The following is a 24,036-nucleotide window of genomic DNA, read 5'->3' as shown; positions in this document are numbered from 1 at the left end:
AGCAGCCTCCTCCAGTGAGGAGCATGAACCACACGCTAACCTCCCTGGTTCTGTCACCTAAGCCTGATCCGCCAGCCAAACTTTTTTTTTTTTGGTCTCTTCTCTCTCTAGTCCTGGTTGGCCTGGAATTCACTATGTAGATCACTGCTAGCCAACCTTTTAAGTTACATTTGGGTGAGGCGTGTGCACACATGTCATAGTGTGCATGTATAAGTTCGAAGGCAGGAGTCAGTTTTCATCCTTCAACCACGTGGGTCCCGGGTATGGAACTAAGATTCTTTTCCTTTCCTTTCTTTTCCTTTCTTTTCTTAGATTTATTTATTTTATGTATAAGAGTACACTGTGACTGTCTTCAGACACAGCAGAAGAGGGCATTGGATCCCATCACAGATGGTTGTGAGTCACCGTGTGGTTGCTGGGAATTGAACTCAGAACCTCTGGCAGAGCAGTCAGCGCTCTTAACCGCTGAGCCGTCTCTCCAGCCGGAACAAAGATTCTTAAGCTTAGGAGCAAATCCCTTCACTTGCTGAACACCCACAACCTTTTTCAGCGTCACTATCACCTCTCTCTCGAGAAACAGTTCCTCAGGTTGAGTAGCCATTGACTGCCATTCAGCCCAGCTGGGGATCCCTCCGCCATCTCCTCTTCCGAGCATGCAGGAGTCAGAAACATCTGAAGATGTTTCTGCGTGTACTCTCTAGTTCTTGCTATGATGGTCCCACTATGAGTGCCTTGGGTAAAGTTTCTTGATTGAGGCCTGCAAGTGTGTTATCTCGCTTTGCAGATAGAGCCACCAAAAACTTGGAGAAACCACGAGACTTGTTCAAGGTCACAAAGCTAAGGTGTGGACAGCCTGGCATCCTGAAATCCGCTGAATGGTTTACTCTGCCCTCTCCCACCCTGCGCCTATAAGGAGACGTTTTAAACATTGAATCATCATTCAGAAGCAGACAGGTCATTCACACCGTGCTGCTTCTTTTCCTCTGTGAAGAAGTCTTTCATGTTCTTGCAGGATAGCCTAGAACAGAGACCCAGAGGTGTTCTCTATTTTGTGTTTTGGAGACAGCATCTTGGTATGCAGTTCAGGCTGGCCTAGAACTTGAAACTCTCCTACCTTTGCCTCCTGGGATTCGAGGTGTGCACCATCACACCAGACTCTGAAACCCAGAGAAGTAAAGAAACTTCCCAAGGTAATGAAACCCAAGCTATTTGGGAAAATCTTCACCTGTGAGGACCACCTAACAGGAGAGTCTATTCTGAGCCATGCTATAGAACAGTGGTTCTCAAAGTGTGGGTTGTGCTGCCTTTGGGGTCAAATAAGCCTTTCACGGGGGTCACTTAAGTCCACGGGAAAACAGAGATTTATATTAAGATTTGTAACCGTAGCAAAATTACAGTTATGAATTAGCAACAAAAATAATTTTATGGCTGGGAATCACCCCAACATGAGGAACTGTATTAAAGGGTGTCCCAGCATTGGGACAGCTGAGAGTCACCACTACTATAGAATATGTTTCACTCAGAACAGACATTTGCCTATCTCCTGCTCCCTTATAAGACTTTGAAATTCTTTTAAAAAAAAATATTGTGGGACCCTGTCTCAGGGAAGAAAAAAAAAACCCTAAGATCCTCTAGTCTACAGTGGATTACTCCCATCCCAGAGTCCCAGAGATGAAGACTGTTAGAGAGATGGAAGGAGTCTGGATTTTCTGCCTCTCTGTGACTCTAGCAGGTCTCTGAGCACTGCAGCCACTGCCCACCAAGCAGCTGTTGTGTCCCCACTACCGTCCTTTCATATCCGCAGTGACACAGCCCCAGGTTCAGGTGAGGCAAAGAGGCCGACCACAGTCTCCAGACAGCCCCTGATGTTCATGAGGACCCAGGAAACAGGCAAAACCAAGACAATGACCTCACCACCAGAGCCGGGTTGAACGGGTTGAATAGAACAAGCTAATTGCTAGCATTTGACTAATTAGAAGCAAATTGACATTCACAATTAGAGGTGCGTGAACTTCTCAAGTAATTGTAGTCAGACTCAGCAGACAGTGACTTCAGCCATCACGAGAGGCCTCAGCTTCACCCATGCACTCTGGGCGAGCTCCCTGACGTGCACAGTTTCCATACAGAGATGAAACCACAAAGAGCCCTAAAGCCTGGGATGATGACCGGTGTCCTGCCGGCACCCGTGTCTCCATACTACCGGAATACATGCAATAAGGACCAACGGCCGCGGGTCTACAGAGATAAGCAGGTCACCCAGAACCAAATTTCCCAGCTGCATTCCCAAAGCCGACCTGTCTGGCTACTGAGTGGTTGCACAAGAAACACAGATAAGACCTTAGTTATTTCCTGCTACTTCTGAAAGGATTTGAAACAATGAAGAAAAACAGATTAACACCATAAAAGAAGATATAATGTATCCAGTGGTGGTCATGCCATAAAATTGTGGGGGAAGAGGGCCATGCGCCTGTGAGTGTGTATATTCACGTTTGTGCATGCATGAGTGTGAAGGCCAAAGGCCAATGGTGGATGGCTTTCTCTATGGCTCTCCACCTTATTTTTTGAGACAGGGTCTCTCGCTGTATCTGGAGTTCAAGGATTTGCTTAGACTTGCCAGCCAGCAAGCCCCAAGGCTCCTCTTGTCCGCCCAGTGCTGACTACAGACTGATGAACCCTCCTGCTCTACACAGTAAACACTTTCCTCACAGCCGTCTCCATTCCCCAGCAAGTATATTCTTTTTAAGAAAGATTTCTTTTTATTAATTTTTAAACTGGGGGGTTTAGGAGGAGAGAGTCTGGGTATGTGCACATGAGAGTGGGTGCATTTGGAGACCACAGGGGTCAGATCCTCCTGGAGCAGGAGTCACACAGGTGGCTGTGGACACCTGAAGTCAGGGCTGGGGACTGAACTCCAGTCCTCTGAAAGAGCAGTGCAAGCCCCCTTAACCACTGAGCCATCCCACCAGCCCTACAAAATGCATTCTTATACAAAACTGCTAGGAATGTAAATAAGTGCTCTTGAATGTAGAATCTGGCAAACTTTATCCAAATATTTTAAAATATGCACTTATTTTATTTCCCCGAGGGGAAAACATCATTGACAAGTGTAATGATTTAGAATATGTATACATTAATTATATCTTTTTAAGTAAAAGGTAAAGAAAAAATGACTACATTGAACATAAAGGTGAAAAATTAGAACAAACATGGAATAAAATATTAAGAAACTACTTTAAAATGTTTTTTAAAAAAAGAATGTGAGAAATGCTTATATGACAATAATATACAACCGACTCAAAAAAAGTTAATGATTTAGGCATATTAGAACATGCTTTGAATCTCATCTTAGGATGTCTATGAATCTGAGTCCAGCCTGGCTTATATAGTAAGTTCCAGGCCAGGCAGGACCACAGTAAGACCCTTGTCTCAAAACAAAAAACCGACAAACAAAAAAAAATGTTATGATATGTATATTGTGTTGGCACAACACATCTACTCATATGTTTGTGAATGAATTCTAAAAAGATACATCAGCCAAAATGTTTGACTTAGATACTCAATCTCTTTCCAAAATGTTTGACTTAGATACTAAATCTCTTTCCATAGTTCCATGTCGAATAACTATTTTAATATAGAATAGAATTTTTAAAGTATAGGCCATCATATAAATTCTGCGTCTTAAGGTTTATGCTAAGGAAAAAGAAAGCGATCGTAAATGCCAGGGGGACAAGGGAGGACCCCATAAACAAAAATGCACATATTGTGTTTATTTGTAAAAGGGAAATAAAGCTGGCAGCCTGAAGTGTTCAGAGGCGGCTATGTAAAGTGCCCGGCACCCACACACAGACTATAAACAGCGCTTTCAAAGGCAACACTTTTTTTTTTAATCCCCGTGTGAAAGAGAAGGCTGCATGTTTTGTGACGCTTCAAAGCACCAGAACCAAAGGGTGGAATTGAGGGTCTCCATCAGGCAGGAGAATGTTCCCATCATGCTGGAGGCTGTTATGAGGTAAGGAGTCTGGGTCTGCAGGAGTTCTCCCAGGAAGGCAGTCCTAGGCCTCAGAGGGGGAAAGAGTTGGCTAGACACTGGTTCTGAAAGACTTTAAGGAGTATCAGGGGTAGTGGTGCTCGGTGCAAGAGTCTACCCGACATGGTAGGGCCTGGTGGGCACCCACTCATGCCTGCTCCCCACTTACTCCCAAAAGAAGTTTGGGTCTGACAGCATTTAATGAGAAAGCCTCATGCCAGCTCAGCCAGCTAGGTTAACCTCCTGCTTGGGCCTTGTCCAAAAAGCGAAGCTCCCTCTAGCCCAGCCGCCTTCCTCCTGCCTGTCCCTGCCCCTGGGGTCAAGTAAACGTCCAGCGACCATCAAATGGACTGCTGAGCAGGCGGTGAGGAAACTAGCGGCAGCCACAGCCTGCTCAGTGACACCTCACCCTTGTCTGGGGTGCAGTCCAGGTCAGTCCTAGGAGCTGAGACTGCCTCAGCTGAGGCCACCCCTGGGCGCCACTGGGCCTAGATGAGGGGGGTTACCACGGCAGCTCAGCCAGGGCAGGCGCCTGGCTTCTAGATTTCCTCAGTAATTACTTCATTTGCACCGAGCAGGAAGAATCCAACTCAATCATGCAGGCAGACACACTAAATGTAATTATCTATGTAATGTGTCCTGCACCATAGCCTCCCTGTGAAAAAGAAAAAGCAGCCGAATTGAGGGGAGGGCGGCCCCTTTGTCTCTAGCCGGCGCAGCACGCCACCAGGATTAATTACATACAGCGCTAACACGTTTATCACCTCGCCACCAATGGGGGAAACCAAAGGCTTTTAATAATTCATTATCTGCAGCCCAGCACTGAGTAGTTGTGCACAGAACCCCGCTCCTTTCTGCAAGGAAAGCCAGGCAACTGTGCAGGTGCCCAAGCTGCTCTTGCCACCGCTCTGGAAGCACTGCTGTTCCACCCCCACCCCCATCCCCACCCCGGGCCACCGACCCCAGGCACCGGGACACGGGCGCATCCCTCTCCGCTAGCAGGATGGACTCGACTTTTGCCCAGGCTAAACCGCAGCTGCCCAGAGGTGGGCGCTGGACTGTTGCACCCGTAGAATCCTCCCCACTTTCACAGGGCTCAGAGGCTCGGGGAGGGAGGATCAGGCCAGCACCTGCAGTGCCCCGCAGCCATCTGGACAGGGGCTCTGGCAGAGGCGTGCCAGCTAGGGCTCCGCCCACGCATGCTGGAGGCCTGGCGGCTGAGTGCGCCACTGGAGATACCAGATGGAGAGCGAGAGGTCTTGAGGGACTTGAGAGGAGCTGCCCAGTCCTGAAGGCTACACACCTCTTGGGACACTTACTGGGGTACATGTCCTTCTTTCTCCCCTGCTTTCCCCACACACACCCCCGCTCCCCTCCTCCCACCACGCTCTAGCCCGCCTCTCTCTTAATCCAGGGTCTCCCAACTCTCACTCTCCAGCCAGACTGGCTTGCAGTCCCAAAAGGGCATCTCCCTGTAGCAGTTTTTCCCTCCTCCTCCTTCCTCGCCCCTCCCCCTCCCTTGCCTATCTCCGGCCACTTCAACCCTAGACTCCTCACACAATAGCCTAATCCTAGGGCTCTAAACAGCAGCAGTTCGCTTCTCCATCACCAACACGGGCATGTTCCATCACCCCCCTGCCCACAAATCCTTTAGCAGCTACCCCCTGAACCGCAGACACCCCCTAAGAAATCAAGAGCCTCTGACCCCTTGCACTGAGGAAGGAGAGCCTCCACCGACCTGAACCTGACCCCTGGACCCTTCCATCTCTTTTCCCCACAAAATTAGACATAGGGTGGGGCCGCACCTCGGAGGTTGGCAGTCCCAAAGCTGCGCTCAGCCGGGGACGCAATTCAAATGTAATCAATTCAGACGGTGCCGGCTCTTGCTAGGGATTCTGGAGGGGTGAGGTCACAGAAAGGCTATAATTAGCATTTTCAGCATCCAAGATCCCTAAGTAAGGCTGCCAAGACTGAGGATGAAGAAGGCAGTTCACTGCAATGCACGCAACCCTGGCCTGTGCGGCCAACACCGGCTGCCAGTTCGGCCCCAACCCAGCCTTCGTTCTCCCACCTCTTAGGTCTGATGCACCTAAATGGACTCACCGGCTGGGCCTCGGAGGTGTGATCCCGCGCGGAAAGCGCTAAGCGCGATTTCGGAGGCACCCCTCCCCCAGCTCCGGCCAGCTGGGGTCCTCCTCCCCCACCCCTGGGGACCCCTTCGGAAGAGCGCGGCTCTGAATCTAATCTGATCTAATCAGTCATCTTCTCGCTGGCAGGTCCCTGGCTCCGGGGAGAGGATGCTGTTGTGGTTACTGCAGGATCCAGCACCTTTCCCAAGCAGAAGCAGCTGGGCATGCTCCATCGGCTCCCGTGGGGATTTCAGGACCACGTGACTCTCCCTCCCCAAGCTGTCACTTAGGATCAGGAGTAAATAGTCCCCTGAAAGGTTTAACTCCATCCACACCAGTGACAAGCTGCTAACCACCCCTTGCAACCCTCCCCGCAGAGAAGGGGTTGGTGGGCACAGCCTCCCCAGCCTCCCACCGACAGGACAAGGCTGCCCCCCAGAGGGCATCTGGGCCTGTGTATGGGTAAGCAGCTCTTTTAGAGTCCTACCACAGGAGAGACTACAAACCACTGTTGTCCCTGGGCTTGGGAGCCTCGTGCACCTAGTGGTGACCTTTCAGTTCTCTGACTATTCCCAGAGAGACCATTTCTGGGTATCAGGAGGGCTTTTCTGGGATCCTAATAATTCCATATCCCTCAACACAATGAATTTAAAGAAAAAACACTAGAAGAGATCTGGGACCCATTGAAAACAAAAACACCAAAGCAAAATAGGATCTCATAGTCTTCATCCCAAACTGGTCTCCAGTGACCAGTCTAAGGGTGTTAGCCAAGCCCAGAGCCTGTGCTCTTCGATATTAATGGGCAGGGGCAGGGGACTCTAAACAATAAGGTTATAGCCCCATTTCTGCTGTAAATATAATCAGTGGCCTCCCTGTCTCTCTCCTCTACTGCGCCTCAGTTTCTTTCTTTTCACATCTTTGTGGGAAAGCAGATTCTCTGTGACAGTGGATGACACAGAGAATGGATGACACAAGGGGAAACCTTGGTTTTATGACCAGGATCAGAAAGGAGTGGAAGGGATTTGCCCTTTACTTCCAGGGGTTTTGTCTCTGCCACACCATGGACCCAAAGCCGGAGAACATACTATTGAGGTCACTTCTGAACCTAGAAACATTCCAAAAAACACGAATCAAATACCTGTAAGGTCCCACCCATGTGATAATTCTATTGTTATTTATAAATGGACCGTCTTGATTTAAAAAAGAAGAAGAAGAAGAAGAAGAAGAAGAAGAAGAATCCTGGGCTGAAGATGTTGGCTCAGTTGAGTGCTTGTCCAGGACACATGAAATGAAGCCCTGGGGGTTGCAAACCAGCACCCCATAAAATGTGGTATAGCCAAGAAGATCGGAAGCGTCAAGCTATCCTGGGCTACTCAGTGAGTTCAAGGCCAGTCTGGGCTACAAGAGGCCTTGCGGCAAAAGAAAAATGAACAAAGCAGAAAAGCAACCTGTTCCTCTTGAGTCTTGCCCTGGTGTATGAGCATCCCAGTGTGAGCATCCCTGTGTGAGCATCCCTGTATGAGCATCTCTGTGTGAGCATCCCAGTGTGAGCATCCCAGTGTGAGCATCCCTGAATGAGCATCTCTGTGTGAGCATCCCAGTGTGAGCATCCCAGTGTGAGCATCCCTGAATGAGCATCCCTGTATGAGCATCTCTGTGTGAGCATCCCAGTGTGAGCATTCCAGTGTGAGCATCCCTGTGTGAGCATCCCTGTGTGAGCATCCCTGTGTGAGCATCTCTGTGTGAGCATCCCAGTGTAAGCATTCCAGTGTAAGCATTCCAGTGTGAGCATCCCTGTATGAGCATCTCTGTGTGAGCATCCCTGTGTGAGCATCTCTGTGTGAGCATCCCTCCTGTGTGAACACCTCTGTGTGAGCATCCCAGTGTTAGAATCTCTGTGTGAGTATCTCTGTGTGAACATCTCTGTGTGAGCATCCCTGTGTGAGCATTCTGTGTGAACATCCCTGTGGGAGCATCCCTGTGTGAACATCCCTATAGGAGCATGTTTTTGTTGTTTTGTTTCTTGTTTTGTTGTTTGTTTATTTGTTTTTGTCACCTGGAGTACTTTCTTTTAAAAAAGAACCTGCTTTAGAAGGCACAAGAGAACATTTCCCTCCCCGTACCCAGGAAGAGTTAGATTAGGAGGGTGGAGATATGGGGAGACTTGACTGGAGCCAAGTCGGGAGCCTGGGGAGGAACCTGAGGGACAATCCTTCTCATACCTGCTCAGGGCAGGGGAGCACATGTCAGCCTAGCTGCTCTCTTGGGAGGGTTTCCCGTCTCTTCCCCTCAGCTAGATGAACTGCCAGGCTGGTCCTCAATGACTCTCTGGGAAAGCCTCTCAGCTAAAGGGGCAGGGAAGTTGTGAGGAAGGGCCTGGTGCCAGGCCCAGTTCACCTACCCAGCTCTCCAGGACTTGGCAAGAATGTCTGGTACAGGTGGGGCCGAGTCAGCTCCGAGGCAGCCAGGAATGAGGGACCCTTGGGGAGTCTCTGGCCTTGAGACGTTAATGGAGCAAGGTGGGGTTGAGCGAGATCCCAGTGTGCAAGAGGGGATGGGAAGGGGACGAGGACCCCAGCTCAAATGCCACACAATCTTTAGGCAGCTGGAGAGGGCAGCCAACAGACAGGCCTGCTGGGCGGGTTTCCTCTTTGGCAGACAGAGTGAGAACTCCAGACAGGGCTCTGGCTCACCCAGAAGCCTGAGCCAGAAGGGTGGCTGCTTCTAGGGGACACAGGGGCTCCAGGGGGTATGAGGAGCCAAAGGGATGATTGGACTGGGCACAGCGCCCTCCTGCTGGGGAGCAAAATGGAAGCCGTATGAGGGTTTATGGGGCTGGCAGGATGGAGGTGGCAGAGCTGAGAAAGCAAGTCGTCCTTGCCAAGTCTAAATCTTTCCTCTGTTAGCCCAGCCGAGAAGCAAACTGCTCCTGAGAAAGGCTGAGGAGGCGGCCTGAGGAAGAAGCATCCGCAGAGAAAGCGCCTCTGTGGTCCTGCCTTCCCATTCCTGGTCCAGCCTCATCTCATCATGAACCTTCAAAGATCATCACTACGCTACACTCCCCACTGGCCCTGGGGAGGGGTCATTAAACTGGGGGACTAACTACCCCTGGGGCCCACCTTTCCTCTGGAGAGCTTACCCATGCTCCTTCACCCAGAACGCACTACCTGGGAATCAGGGAGAAGGCCTGATAGTGAAGTTTTGTCAAAAGACTCAGGTTCAAGACTCAGCTCTACCCCTCACTAATGCAGCACCTTTGAACTGGGCACTTAACCACCCAGCCTCAGTTTTCCTCATCTGTAAATGAGGTTTGTCTACAGCACAGATCACCCCTCGCCTTTTCTCCTGCCCAGAGTGACATCTGCCTTGCTTGAGACAGAGCTGGTAGGATCCCTATACTGAACTTCTGCCCTGTGGCTTTCTGTCCAAAGGACAGCAGAAGTTTTGGTAGCGCCACCATAGGGTCTGTCTGGACTCTTGGTGACCTGCACTGCCTCTAGAAAGTTCCAGAGCTTCATCATCCAACTCTTAGCATTTGTGGGTGGAGCCCTGATTTCGGATCTCTGCCTTGTAGCACCCTGGAATGGCCTGAGCAGCTCCTGGATGCACCAGAGCTCTAAGCAGGTATCTGGCTGCCCACTTGGCACCTTCCTGCAGGAACTGTTCCGACCAGAACAGGAAGGAGTGCCAGAGCAGGGTGTGGTCCCCGGGTGGAGCAGCAGCAAGTGTTATCAAGGTGTGGTTCTATAGTCCACCTCGCTGCCATGTCTCCTGCCCGAACACCTCTACAGGGAGAGGCACTCTTAAAGACAGAAGAGACCAGTTCCACAACAGACTGCCTGTGCAGGAAGCAAAAGCCCAGGGCCAGATCTCTTATTGGCTAGGAATTGCTTTTACATAGCTGCCTCATAAGTCTCAGAAAGCCTCCAGACCCACAGTGACAGAACCGTGTTAAGGGAGGGTCAAGATGGCTCCCAGTTCCCAGCAAGTGATACAGTGGGTCACCACTCAAATCCTTTGGAAGGCATGGTCTGCGGACCATGTGTGCTCTGCTGCCCTCCTGTGGAATAGCGTGGTAAATGCACGCAGGCCACAGTGAGCTGCAGCTGCCTTTCATTCCCTATTTGCTTATTCTTGGCTCAAATCCCCTCCTTGGCAGTGACACTTTTAAAACCTCAGCACACTGGAGCAATATACATCAGTAGCAGGTCCCATGAGACCCGACCCTCACATGCAATTAAGGATCCGGCTTAATGAGATACAGTTATTATACTTGTTAAATACCCAGCCCAGCAAACGTGAAATGTGCTAGAAAAGAAACATCACTCCAAATTATCCCGACATCTGATTTTTTTCAAAATCAATTCTTGAGATCCATGTGTGGGAGTCAGCACAGTCCCTTTATGTCCCAACCGAATGCCAGAAGCCTCGGTGAGAAGGGACAGCTCCTGGAAAACAAGGCATTCAGGACCACGTTCTTCAGCGTGCTCACTGTGTGAGGGGTGTGAAGCCCGGGGCACCAAGGATGCTCAGTGCTATCTTGGTAAGAACACAGCCGTGAAATCGCCCATAGCAACTGCCTCGCAGGTTGGCTCTCTGTATGTCTCTAGACATCTCAGTTTTTCTGTTACTTGCTAAAACAGAGATGACGGAGCCTCGCTTACCAAGGGGTTCATGAGATAATGCAGTCAAGCCCTGAGCTCTGGGAGTGGCTCCTGCCTTCACAGGCTGTGGGTGGACATTTTTATTATTATACACAATAAGACAACATTCTCTCTCTCTCTCTCTCTCTCTCTCTCTCTCTCTCTCTCTCTCTCTCTCTTGACTTCATGGGCATCCCTAGGTCACCCCTACCCCTTGAGGGGTCCTCAACCATTGTCTTGAGGTGGTCCTACAACAGTGAGAGGATCCCCATCAGCCGGAAGTCTGTTCAACTTGAGAAGTCTAGACCCTCCGAGTCGGGGGCGCTGGGGAGGGCCCAGCAGTGTGGATGTGCGATCCCCTCCAGTGATTTGAGTGAATGTCAGAGATGGAGAGCTGGCGGAGGGAAGCTGGCAGTGTGTAGAAAGAAGCCGTGACACCCATGGCCTTCCCCACAGAGGGGAGAACGTGCGGGCCGTGGAGGCTGGTTCCCACAGGTAGAGCAAGCCATGCGCACAGGAGTGGAAAGGGGGAGGGGGAGGAGGGAGCCGCAGAGCCTCGCTATGGCTGGAGGAGACTGAGGGGCAGAGACTGGCACTGCAGACTCAGCAGGGCTGAGAAAGACGGAGCTGAGCCTGGGCAGGGGAAAAGATGCTGCCTGCACATGCTGGGGAGAAGAATTCGGGCCTTAGGCTGTAAACAATGGAAATGTGGAAGGTTTTAGTTTTAGCAAAGAATGACACGAACACCTGGTATTCTGGGGGATTGGGGGGGGACACTCTTGCAGCATTCCAACCTGGGGACAAGAAGGCCACCAGAAAGGTCTAGGTAGGGATGAACTTGGATGTGGCTCAAGGGATACTGGAGCAGCCCATGAGACAGGAGGAGTGAAGAACCCATGGGGTGGGGGTGGGGCGGGAAAAGGAAGGCGAGGCTCCCTGCTGTGGCGCTCTGCTCCTCCGAGGGATGCAGAGAGAACAGTTCTTGTGGACACACACTGAATCGAGAGACTCTGGCGAACGTGACAAACTGGGAGCTGCAGCAGTCATTAATTGTGTCCCTATTTATAGTCCATTTTCCCCACCCACCTATCTCAGTAAATGCCAGGTTCCTATAACGTATCGGAAAGATGCTAGGATAACGGAAAACAAAATGAGCAGAAGAAGCTCTGCTCAGAGATTACCCAGCAACAGAATACTACCAAAAAGTAAACATGCTGACTCAAGGCTAGCTGGTGCTCTGCCTGGCATGGGTTTTGGCCCCAATACCACAAAAGAACCAGCTGACAAGTAGGAGTCAGAGACTTGGATATAGGATGAAGAGGAGTTCCAGGCACAGGGGACAGGACATGCAAAAGACCTGCTGGGTCTGAGGTGAAAGTGGCAAAGAGAGGTGACCATCAGCATAGGGCAGTCGTGAGAAGGTCACAGAGGTGGGCGCGTCACCCCATCTTAGGTGAGAAGATTTTAAATTATGTGTCTGTGTGTGGCTACACGTGCCTGTGAGTGCAGGTGCACACAGGAGGCCCCTGGAGCTGGAGTTACAGGCAGTTGTGACCAGCATGCAGTGGGTGCTGGGAATTAGTCCTGCCCTCAGGAAGGGCAGCACAGGCTCTCCTGACCACTAAGCCACCTCTCCAGCCCCTGGGCGGTAACTATGAAGGATGGGGGAGATAAAACAGCTCGAGAGTGTTCAGTCAACAAACTCAGCAACTGAATGTTTACCAAAAACTATCAAGAGGATGTTCAGAAGACCAAGAAACGCACCAAGTGTTTATGTCGAGCAAGGGTTGGGCGTGCCCTCGCAGAGAGTCAGCTGTGAAACCATGTGACAACAGAGCGGTTTCCAAATAGGTCATGTGCAAAAAGGCTTTTCTTTTTTTTTTTTTTTTTTTAAACTGTAGAAATATGGCTAACACTGCAGGACAGGGTGGGGCATGTTTTTAATCCCCATATTTGGAAGGCAGAGGCAGGTGAAACTCTATGAGGTCTAAGTAGCAAGTTTCACACCCGTCAGGGCTAAATAATGAGATCCTGTCTCAAGAGAGAGGTGTGGGGAGGGTGGTAGGATGGCTTAGCAGTTAGGAGCAGGAAGAACTCAGGTTCGATTCCTAGCACCCATGTGGTTGCTCAAAACCACCTGTAACTCCAGTACTGAGCGACCTATCCCCTCCTGGGGGAAATGTGACCTCTGGTGGCACTGCATATGTGTGCTGCACAGACATACATGCAAGCAAAACACCACACACATAAAGTAAATAAACAATATGTAGTTAATAACCAAGCTGATGTCCGTGCTGGCTGGTTCTGATGCACAGACTGAGAAAGAAAGGTCACACCTAGTTGTCTTTAGAGATGGACAGTTTTAAATCATAGTGTATTATTATTATGTATTATTGTTATAATGCACTATTGTTGTTTTTGTTGTTGTTATTATTATTATTATTATTATTGAGTTTCAGCAGAAGGAAATGAGCCCAAGTATATGATTTTGGGCCTCCAAAGCTAGAAGGCCTCCCCAACCCCCACTCATTCATTGCTCATGCGACCAACCTGGCCAACCACTTAGAGAAAAGAAAGCAAGCACCTCACATCCCTAGGGCCACAGAGCCCCCCTCCATCCAGAAGATCAGAGCTGGGCCTGGCCTTGCCACTACCAGCCTGTTGACTCCCAAGAACTCGCCCCCCCCCCCATATTCTATACCCCACCTCACATCTCAATACCCCAACTCTTTTCTCTCAACCTCACCTGAAACTTCAGTGACAGTCTCCCCTACAGTCATGAGCCAGTTGTTCTGCCGGTCCAGCTCATCCCAACACTCCATGGACCCTACCCCAGATACCTTTCAGTGATTCACCATGGTGACCCTTAGGCCAACAGACACATGCCTTGGTCTACCTGTCTACCTCAGTGCCTCTAGGCCACCCAGAGACCCAGTGACTACACTTTGCATGAAATGCCAGATCCTTTAACCACCTCTCCCCCCTAGGAGGCATCTAGGACTGGGACAAAAGCCAGGCCAAAGGTGAGGTTAAAAAGAAAACCATCTACTCACTTGATGAAGTATGCAGCTCCTTCCGGGGTAGAATCCATCTCCCAACCCTTAGGCAAATCTGCAAGGAAGCGAAATCACAGGCTGAAGAGTCTGGATAGAGATTCTTGTCCTCTACCCAGCAGCCGGGGGCCTGAAATGGCGGGAAAAGGCCAGGGGAAGCCACACTCCAAGCAGCCATTCCACCTCTCCCCCAATATTTCCAACATCCAAGTCTTCATTAAATAAGGAGAAAGATGAAAGCAACAAAATGAATCACTGCTTGGTGCCCTTCCTCACTTACCCTACAAACCTCTGTGAGCATCTGGGCCAGGTCCAGAGGCAGACCCTGAGAAGCATTAGCGAGCCCGCAGTGCTCATCCTCTATGGTTTCTTGGGGTCCTCCGAACCCCTCATCACAGAGGTCAAAAGAGTGGGTGATTCACCCAAGATTTACAGGCCCTTAGCACCCAAGATCTAATTGGGATTCAAGTCTCTGAATCCCAGGCAGGTGTTAGGACTTCCAGGCTGCTGCTTTGACACAAGGCACTGAGGGCCTGGGGAACAGGTCCAGAAAACGAGAGACTGGCTTGCGAATTTCAGTAGCATCTTTGAAAAATATGGTATCCTCAGAGATTCTCCAAGAAGTCACTGGCAGAATCTCAGAGTGACAAAGGTTGAGTCACTGAGGAAAGTGACCATGGCCACGAGGCACTATTGACACAGTACTGCCACACCAGAGAGGTCCTGACTTGCCTGATATCTTAGGGCTTCTATTGCTGTGACAAAACACCATGACCAAAGCAACTCAGAAAGGAAAGGGTTTATTTAACTTACACTTCCAAATCACTGTTCATCACCAAAGGAAGTCGGGACAGGAACTCAAACAGGGCAGGGACCTGGAGGCAGGAGCTGATGCAGAAGCCGTGGAGGAGTGCTGCTTACTAGGTTGCTCGTCGTGGCTTGCTCAGCCTGCTTTCTTATAGAATCCTGGACCACAGGTCCATGGATGACACCGCCCACAATGGGCTGGACCCTCTGACATCAACCACTAATCAAGAAAACGCCCTCTAGGCTTCCTACAGCCCAGTCTTTGTCTTAATTGAGGCGTCCTCCTCTCAAATGTCTCTAGCTTGTGTCAAGTTGATTTAAAACTAGCCAGCATGCCTGATCACTCCACCAAAATAAACACTCTAGCCAAGTCCCACCCTCCTGGCACAGAGATTCCCCCAGCCCATGGATGAGAACGTTGGGAAAATCTACATCCGCCAGGGCTGGTGATCATTGTTCCTACAGAAAGCAGAAGCACCCTGGCTGACATATTGAAAACTGAGAGGCGATTCTCATGGCTCCCATTGCTTCTCTTCTGGTCAGTCAAAACACCTGTTAGTCTGAGTGTGCCATCAACACCTGCTTTGGGCTACACACTGCAGAGATCAGAGCCTGAGTTTGGAAAAGCAGCTGGCCCAGTTTTCAGCTATCATTTTATTCACTTATATTTGTGAAGAGCCTGTTCGTCCATCGCTGCTTCTGTTTCAGTAGAACAGGTCAGCCAGGCTCAGCTCCTAACCCTGAGCCAGGCTCAGTCCCTAACCCTAACCCTAACCCCCTAACCCCCTAACCCTAACCCCCTAACCCCCTAACCCCCTAACCCTAACCCCTAACCCCCTAACCCTAACCCCTAACCACCTAACCCTAACCCCTAACCACCTAACCCTAACCCCTAACCACCTAACCCTAACCCTAACCCCCAACCATTTAACCCCCTAACCTAACCCTAAGCCTAACACTAACCCTAACCCCCTAACCCCTAATCCTAACCCCCTAACCCCCTAACCCTAGCCCCTAACCCCCTAACCTAACCCTAACCCCCTAACCTAACCTTTTGTTGTTGTTTTTGAGACAGGGTTTCTCTGTATAGCCTTGCCTGTCCTGGAACTCACTCTGTAGACCAGGCTGGCCTCGAACTCAGAAATCCGCCTGCCTCTGCCTCCCAAGTGCTGGGATTACAGGTGTGCGCCACCATTGCCCAGCTTTTTCCCCCCTAACCTTAACCCTAACCCCCAACCTCGTAACCCTAGCTCTAACCCTAAGGAATAAACTTCTCAGCAGCTGCCACTAAGTGGAGTGTCCCTTCTCACTATGTGTGGCACCTCTACTAGTGTATCTAAGGTACAGCATGAAATGAATGTCAGGCCAAAAAGGAAACTGAGGCCCAGACAGGTTAGTCCACTTGCTTAAGGTCACACAGGAAGTGTCCGGGTAGGATGCGAGTGTTGGTCTGCCACCTCCAGAGCCTACACTCTTGCCTCTGTGTGGACCCATAAATGCTTCTTGTTCCCCTGTGTCCCCGAGCGAGGACGCTCCCATTCAGAAGGGTGTGGGTTGGCAGCCTCCCCAAGTAGAGGGATCCCCATTGGGTCAGAATCATAAATAATCCTGCCACTGTGATGTGCTGGGAAGGAGGCCAGTGTGGATTCTGTCCTCTGCCTTTTCTGGAGACTTCCCTCCACACTGCCCTCTCTGCCTGGGTAACACCAAGAGCGCTTATGTTCCTGCCCAGGCGGAGTGCCCACTCAGGCAGCTGCCCTCCCGGCGAGCTTCAGGGGCATCTTAACTCCTTCCCAGCCTCGGGTAACCGGTCAGCAGCAACCAAAATTGTCTCCCTAGGCTCTTTAGAACCTTCCAAATCCAAAGGCTAGGGCAATGCTTCTCTCAACAGGAGCAGCCGGGGCCTTGCACCAGGGCATCCAGTCAACAGAAGAAACATGGCGGCAGGGGTCTCATTTCACTTGAGTTGGAGATGGGACAGGGACAACTACAAACCCTTCTTGCAGTACCAGCTTTCCCACATGGAGGCTGCTACCACCTTGTAAGGTTTACTACAATCCTCTCCCATCTACAGAGATGCAGAGACCGAGTTCAGGAGAAGCAAGCCCCTTCCGGCGACCACACTGGTAGCCGGAGAGCCACCACTGGAGTTAGGTCTCTGCACCTCTGAACGCGCACTTCGCCATGACCGCACTTCACTTATTAGCCAGGTGGCCTTGAGCCAAGTACCTCCTCTCCGTTCTCCATTTTCCTCCCCTAAAATGCAAGAGTCGAGCTCCACAGTCCCTGAAGCCTCTTTCATCTCTGTACCATGATTCCAGCCCAGATCTAAATGAAGCAGGCGCTAGGCACGTGAAACCCTTAACCCAGAGAGTCCGGCAGAGCTAGCTGTGTCCTGTGAGTGACCGAGGCTGGGGTCTGGCCTGGTACAGGCTGTAAAGGGCCTGAGACTGTCCCACACTGCTGTCCACGCACCTCTCCCTCCTGGCCTCTCATCCTAGAGGAAGGCCTTCCATTCATGTGGGGCCTTTTTACCCCTGTAACCCTGACAAGTCTTTCTCTGCTTGTTTCTTGTGTGTTGTTGGCCTGTACACATCCCACCCTCCCCGCTAGCCTAGGGCGTCTAAGAGGGCAAGAAGGAAACCAATGTTAGTTAGCCTTGGCCTCTTCCTCCACAGCTGAAGGAGTCGCGCCCGCCACCAAGGGCTATTTGCATTTAAATTGGTTAAAATTACTTCCAGCCCACTATAGACTAACCGCATTCCCATTGCTTGATAGCACACATGGCTAAGGGCAGCTGTATTAGCAGCATAGGTGGGAAATGGTCTAACCTTGCATGCAGCACAGGAGTTGGGTTCTGCCCAGTCCAAGAGCATCTGGATAGAGGCAACCTTCAGGTTGATCTGTCCTCTGAGATCTGTCCTGATACTAATGGCAGAGGATATCCCTTAGAGGTGTTCTGCACGATTCCCCAGGGACCTTACAGAGGCTAGGGTGAGTCTTCTTATAGCAAAGAAGTCAAAGTAAGTCTGGGACCAAGGGTTTCCATGACTACCTCAAGCACTTCAGCAACTGCAAAGGCAGAGGCAGGTGACTCCTTACCTGGGCCGGTGGAGTGTCCACTCTGGATGGGTGAGTCTGTGCCAGGGTGCAGCCAGCTGGTTGACTTCTCCTCATCACTATGGAAGAAATTATGGTGGGTCAGGTTCTCAAACAGCTTCCTGGAGCAGAGCCCTCACCCCCTGAGATGGCCACGCCCACCTTGCCATGCCTTCTTGCATTCCTATGTACAAAGGCAACTCTGAAACATCAGAGTACTCGCCATCTAATCCCTGGCCTTGAAGAATACACTAGGCCAGCAGGGAAGCAGACACCGTGCTGAGATGCAGCAGAGTACAGAATCTAGGCCGCAGATGCAGTGCCCCCTCAGTGGACGAAGGTCCCTGCCCACCGTGGGGCAAGAAGAGGGCGCAGGGCCTCAGGTGGCTGAAAGGTGATCACTGTGCGGCTGCTATACATTTACATTCACAGCATCCCTCTGTCAGAGTAGGAATCTGACAGAAAGTTGGGGTTGGGTGCACGCCTTTAACCCCAGCACTTGGGAGGCAGAGGTCTCTGCAAGTTGGAGGCCAGCCTGGTCTTCATATTGAATTCCAGATCAGCCAGGGCTACATAACATTTTGAAATACTACCTTAAAAAAAAGAATGCTGGGCAGTGATGGCGCATGCCTGTAATCCCAGCACTCTGGGAGGCAGAGGCAGGTGGATTTCTGAGTTCGAGGCCAGCCTGGTCTACAGAGTGAGCTCCAGGACATCCAGGGCTATACAGAGAAACCCTGTCTCGAAAAACCAAATCCAAAAAACCAAAAAAGAAAAAGAAAAGAAAGAAAGGAAGGAAGGAAGAAAAAGAAAAATTAAAAAGGATTGGGGACAGATCTGTGGTAGAGAGATGCTATATGCATGCACATGGCCCTCAGATCCACGCCAAGTATCGAAAAGGGGAAGGAAAAACCAGACAGATTTCCAACCCAAGGTTCAGAGGATTTATGTAACTTGCCCAGGTCACACCAGAAAGTGATGACTCACCCACCCCTCAACTCCAATCTGAGGACAAAAGAGCTCATTGACTCTCTTCAACCCCACCATCCAACAGACACTGATGCTTCCAGATGTGTCCCAATAGGAAGCTGCTGCCTGCTATGCCAGTCTCGGCCATTTCAGGATGGACAGGGATGGGGCTGGCCATTCCAGGTGGCCCCAGCTCTACGGTGGAGCTTCAGCCGAGACTCCACTTAGTGTCTCAGGGAATAAGTGTCTTGCTTGCATAAGATCCAGAGGGTGCTCGATTTTTAGTGTAGCAAAACTTACAAGAAACTGCATGCATGTAAGGACCAATGCTCTGATATATATGCAGAACACCTTGAAAACTGCCACCAGGTCAGGGTATTGAAACCCACCACCACCACCACCACCACCACCGCTCTTTATGCCCCTTTTGCACTTCTGGTCTCCTACCCTCCCAGCCCCTGTCTACCCTCCTAGCTCTTCCAATCTTGCCAGGCCCTGGCCACACCCATCTGCTTTGCATATTCATTATCAACTTTCTCCTTTATGCAGAAGGGATCCTCCAAGCGACTTCTCTATCTTAACTTCCTTCCCCCTTCCATTCTCTCTCCCTCACTGCAGGGTTAGTAATCCCGGAATAGCCCTTCCCGAACGGCAACGTGAAGGATTTGCCAGTGTGCCCACGGGATGGACAAACAGGTCGTTCTCGGCTGGGGCCAGTACAAACAGAGCTGCTGTGAACATCTGTGGGCAGTGAGGGGGCGTGTGCCCTTTTGCGTTTTCTTTGGACTTTATTAACTTTTCTCTGAGGCTGGACACCTGCTGTACACAGAGACTTTCCAGCTGACCCACCCCTCAATCGAGCAGAGAAGAAACAAAGCCACGGTTCTCGTGACCTGCGTGTGCACCCTGGAGCCACTGGGTGCCCTAAGAGATAGCCTCTAACAGTGGGCCTTTGGGTCCCGGTTTGGTGCTGGCTAGGAGCCAGAAAGGAAAGCCAGGAATGCAAAAGGCTTGAGGCAGCCGGTGTCCTTAGCCTGCCTCTCATGCTGCCCTGACCCTCCCTCCTCTCCCCGAGTTCCCCTCCACCTCCACCTCACCCGGATGCCCGTGGATAGCCCCGTGGGTAGCCCCGTGGATAGCTGCGTCACAGGATGACTTTCCACCACAGGCTTCAGCTCCCTCTGTTTACCCCTTACCAACCTCTCCTTGTCAGCTGGGCCCAGAACAAGGTGGCTGCGGGTCGCCTGACCTTAGCCCTCACGGAGAAGCTAGACCTGGGAGGGCCGGTGTCACTACAAAGCCAGTCTCCAGGGAGAACTATTTCCTCCATCAGAGTTATCTATGGGTGGCCAGCCTCTTCTAGTGCCTTCTCAGCAGCCTTGAGTCCCAGCCTGCCTCTCCTACCCACCTACGCCACAGAGCTCTCTAGAGACCTTTACTGAAGAAAAAGTCAAAGCCATCAGGTTTCCTGCACATCTGGCCTACCCTTGGGTGGGCAAGCGTACTCAGCTCCTTGCCTGTCCGTTCATTCTTGTCTCTTCATCAGAGAAGGGCAGCCATCTCTCCTCAAGGTGAGCACTCTGCCTGGGCTGTCTATCCGCCTGCGCATTGCATCTATCTCCCATCTTTTATAGCCCCTCCTTCTACTGAGTGTCCCGGCTTGAATTGTGAACTGCATTTTCCTGGCCTCCTGGCTCACCAATCCCTCTTTTTTCTGGCCTCTGTTCCCAGCTCCCTGAAGCCACTTTCCGCTAAGGACACACTCCCACGTTCCTAAGTGCGGTAGCCATTTCCTAACCTTTGGCTTTTCTGCTGTGCTGACCACTGCTGACATCCGTTCCCAACTCCTCCCCAGGCTCCCTCTGTCTCCTCTCCTCTCCAATCCTGGTGGTGCTCACCTCTGACCCCCTTGGTCTCATTCCCAACCTGGCCTGTCTTTCCCTACTCTCTCCTTAAATACTGATGCTGCCCAGTGACCCTCCTGTCCCCTCACTCGTACTTTGGAGGTCCCAGCTCTATAGGACAACTCCTAGAGGACCCTCTTCCGCCCAGGCGTGACTCAAATGCCAGAGGCTACACAGCCTTGTAGACGACACACAGGGACCTCAAGTTCAACATTTTGCCACTGAACTTATCCCGACCCCCAACTCCAGCTTCTAGTCTTGATCTTCGTCAAACTCAGGTGAAGTTGTTGTGAGATGCCTCTTCCCTTCCCCCCATTCAGCCACACTCCTAATCGTCTCCCGAGAGATGTCCCCTGCTCCCCCGCCCTTTCCTTTCCATTCTCCCTAGTCTGTCTCAGACTTCCTGGTTTCACAACAACTTTCTAACTGTGTCCTATTCTGGAGCCCCCAGCCCAGCCCAGCCCACCCATCACAGCAGCCAGAGGATGCTCCTGGATGCAGATCCTACAACAAGCCCTGGGGTAAAGTCTCCTATGGCTTTCTGTCTCTTGCGGAAGAGTCCCAAGGCCTCGTCTAACATATCGGACACTCCTCTTGCTCCTCACCCCCTGCCTTTCTGTCGTACTTTCTCTGCAACCCCCAAAGCTTCCACTCCACTGTAACCCAAGGAGCTTCTAGGTACCTTCGCCCCAAGCCCACCCTGCCTTCCTTACCAGGCTTCCTGCTGCCCAAAGCCACTGTATTGGTCCCTTCCCCTTCAGCATCAGCCGAGCACTAAGCCTTGGATAGCCTCTCCAGTCTCCCTTCCAGGTCTTAATTTTCCTCCTGAGTCCCATACTCAGCATCACACAAGTAAAGGCCTCCCAGGATGCATTGTGTCTTCCTGTGCCTTCTCCCACCACCTTAGAGGTAGCTTCTCGGTTTCATTTTGATGTTGCAGGATAGAGTGGATGCCCGCTGTGTCTATTCCTTGGAGTGAGAGGCAAGAACAGGAAGAGATTGGGAAGCAATCAGCTCAAAGTCATCAGGAGCTCTTGGGGATCCAGACCACCAAACTGTCTCTGCTCAGAATAAGAATGGGGTGGGGGCCTCAGGACTCAGTCATTTTTTGTTTTGTTTTGCTTTTGAGACAGCTCACTGTGAACCTCGGCTGCCCTGGAAGTCAGAGATCCAATGGGCCCTGCAGCCAGAGTGCTGGGATTGAAGGTGTGTCTCCATGCCCAGCCCTGAATCCGTCTTTTCCGTAAACTCCTCGGACGGTTTCTTATTTTAGTTCTGTATTTATTTTTGAGGGAGAGGGAGAGGCTCATGACGTGGCCCAGGTTGCTCTCCGGGAACTTTCAGATCAAGTGATCCCCCTGCCTCAGCCTCCTGAGGAGCTGGGAGCCTGGGCACACTAGACCACACTTAACCTCGATGATTCTTAAGGGTTTTGAAGGATCAAGCCACTGTGGGGAGGGACTCTGATTTTAATCATGGAGAGGTCTTGCTATTTGGGATCCTAACCCGGGGCCAGGAACTTTGGTGAGGTTACCGCTAAGACAATATGATTCATCGTCAATTATGATAAATAGTGATGATAGTAACAGCAGAAAGTACCACACAAGTGTGGAAACAGAATCTCCAAACCGCCCCGAGCCTCTGCAACAGGGAAGGTGGGCTCAGACTCAGGCTGCCCCAGTGCCACGACTGACAAGAGGTCCCATCTCGGACAAATACTTGACATCTCTCCGGACCGTAGGTCCCGTGAAAACAGCTCAGGGGCTGCTTCTAGCTTCTCTTCAGCTCTAACGTTTTTTCTGAGTGGCTATGTTGAGGAAGAGGAACAAGTGTGGGAACAGTCCAAACTGCTGTGCTATATCCACTTGCTATATCATTGGGAGATTTCTTTCCTGGCAAAAGATGACTGTAAGAGAAGCCGGCCAAAAAAAGAGGGCCAAACAGGGCCACTTTGCTATAATGAGATTATGCCACAGCCATTTGGTTTATGAAATTAATAGAACGGTGCTAATTTATCACCGAGAGCAGCAAGCCTCCCCCTAAAGGATTCTTCAAGCCTAAGGCTTTCTTCTGCCTCCTGACCACAGACCCGGGTAAGCAGCAAGCAGGGGGAGGAGCTGCAGGAGTCTGCAGCGAGCAGGTGGGAGAGGCAGGGGCCTCCTAATAAGCTGTCAGTTTGCCCAAGTCTGGAGGAAAAAAGTCGCCTGGTCTCAGTTAATGGAGGAGCTGGAAGAACTCCTTGCTGCAGGGTGCGGTGGTCAGGAACGAGGCTCAAGGCCACCTCGCCTGCCCTGCCTGCCCTGCCTCTCCAGCTCAGGGAAGGAAGCCTGTGAGCCTTCCCGGACTTTGCCCCATTGAGGAAAAGGCGGGAGTCACATTCAAACAGGTATCTTGATAAACTTATTAGTCAGCCACCCTCTCGCTCCACCACCACCCGCAGCCTGACCCCCCAGCCTGTCACCTTTCAAGTCAGACAACTTTAAAGAAAACGTAGAAACGGGTTGGGGGTGGGGGGCGAGAAAGAGCGCTACATACTTGATGAAGAAGATTCTCCCGCCGCGGTCCACTCCGTAGGTCCATCGGCCTGGCAGGTCCAGCCAGTCGATCTCATCGGCCATCTCGGTGTCCCCGCAGCCCCTCTGGCTCTCCGCGCCCGCCCCCCGCGCCAGGCTGGCGCCCCCACTTTCTGCGCCTCCTAGAGGCGGCGATGGGGGGAGGGGGTCCGGTGTGGTCCGGGCGCACCTCCCGGTTCCCCCGGCGGTGACTCCGGCCTCCCGCGGAAGGCGAGCTGGCCGCCAGCCGGGGCCGGGCGAGCACTTAACCCAGGCGGGGCTCGGTCCCAGACACCTCCCGCCCCCTCTGCGACCCGGAGCTCCTCTTCGGACCGGCTCCTGAAGTTCAGTGCCGGGCAATTAGCGTGGTGAGTAATTAGGAGGCTCCTGCCGCCGCGGCTGCTAACGGGCAGCGCCGGCCTCCGTCCGCTCCCGCCAGCCGGCGCGGCGGGGAGAGGCTCCCCCGGAGCCCGCAGGTTGCGCCGAGGTGCGCCCCGGCTCGCCGCTCCGAGCCTGCTCTTGAACTGCGGGCCCTGGAGGCGGGGCCTGGCTGCGCTGCGCGGACACTTCCCAGCCCCGGGATGCGCCCGCAGCCGCGCGCGGCGCCGAGGGCGAGCCTCGAGTCACGCACGGCGCAGAAAGGGGGAAGTGATAACACCAGTTCGGTTGGTGGGAGGTTAGTGCAGGAACAAAGGTCGAACGCGGGAAGGGTGGCGCGGCCGACTGCAGCCCGGGATCTAGGAGGCCCTTAAGCCAAGTTGCCAACCTAACTAGTTCAGCTAGTCCTCGCCTTTCCTCCCCGGCTCCTTCTCCAAGAAGCCCGCCGTCACTGCAGAGGTTTCCCAGACTCCCA

The 24,036-nt window shown here is 51.8% G+C and overlaps 1 protein-coding gene across 4 annotated transcripts in view; it reads right to left on the bottom strand.

Moving 5' to 3' along the window:
* Positions 1–23,716, bottom strand: part of Plekha6 (pleckstrin homology domain containing A6) — a 141,014-nt gene extending 117,298 nt beyond the window's left edge. For 2 of the 4 annotated variants that reach the window (XM_052200049.1, XM_052200050.1), the window contains exons 1-3: positions 23,167–23,247; positions 17,762–17,838; positions 13,853–13,910 (exon numbers count right to left, since the gene is read on the bottom strand). In XM_052200049.1, coding sequence (XP_052056009.1) covers positions 13,853–13,890 — 38 coding nt within the window. In that variant the 5' untranslated portion in view covers positions 13,891–13,910; positions 17,762–17,838; positions 23,167–23,247. Of the gene's footprint in view, positions 1–13,852; positions 13,911–17,761; positions 17,839–23,166 lie in introns of all 4 variants that reach the window. The other 2 variants (XM_052200051.1, XM_052200048.1) reach the window with 2 other exon arrangements.
* Between the last annotated feature and the right edge of the window lie 320 nt (positions 23,717–24,036).

Source organism: Apodemus sylvaticus, chromosome 12 (assembly GCF_947179515.1).
Source record: "Apodemus sylvaticus chromosome 12, mApoSyl1.1, whole genome shotgun sequence".
Lineage (NCBI taxonomy): Eukaryota > Metazoa > Chordata > Mammalia > Rodentia > Muridae > Apodemus > Apodemus sylvaticus.
Note: the sequence above shows the minus strand (reverse complement) of the source record. Positions and strands in the feature narration are given on the sequence as shown.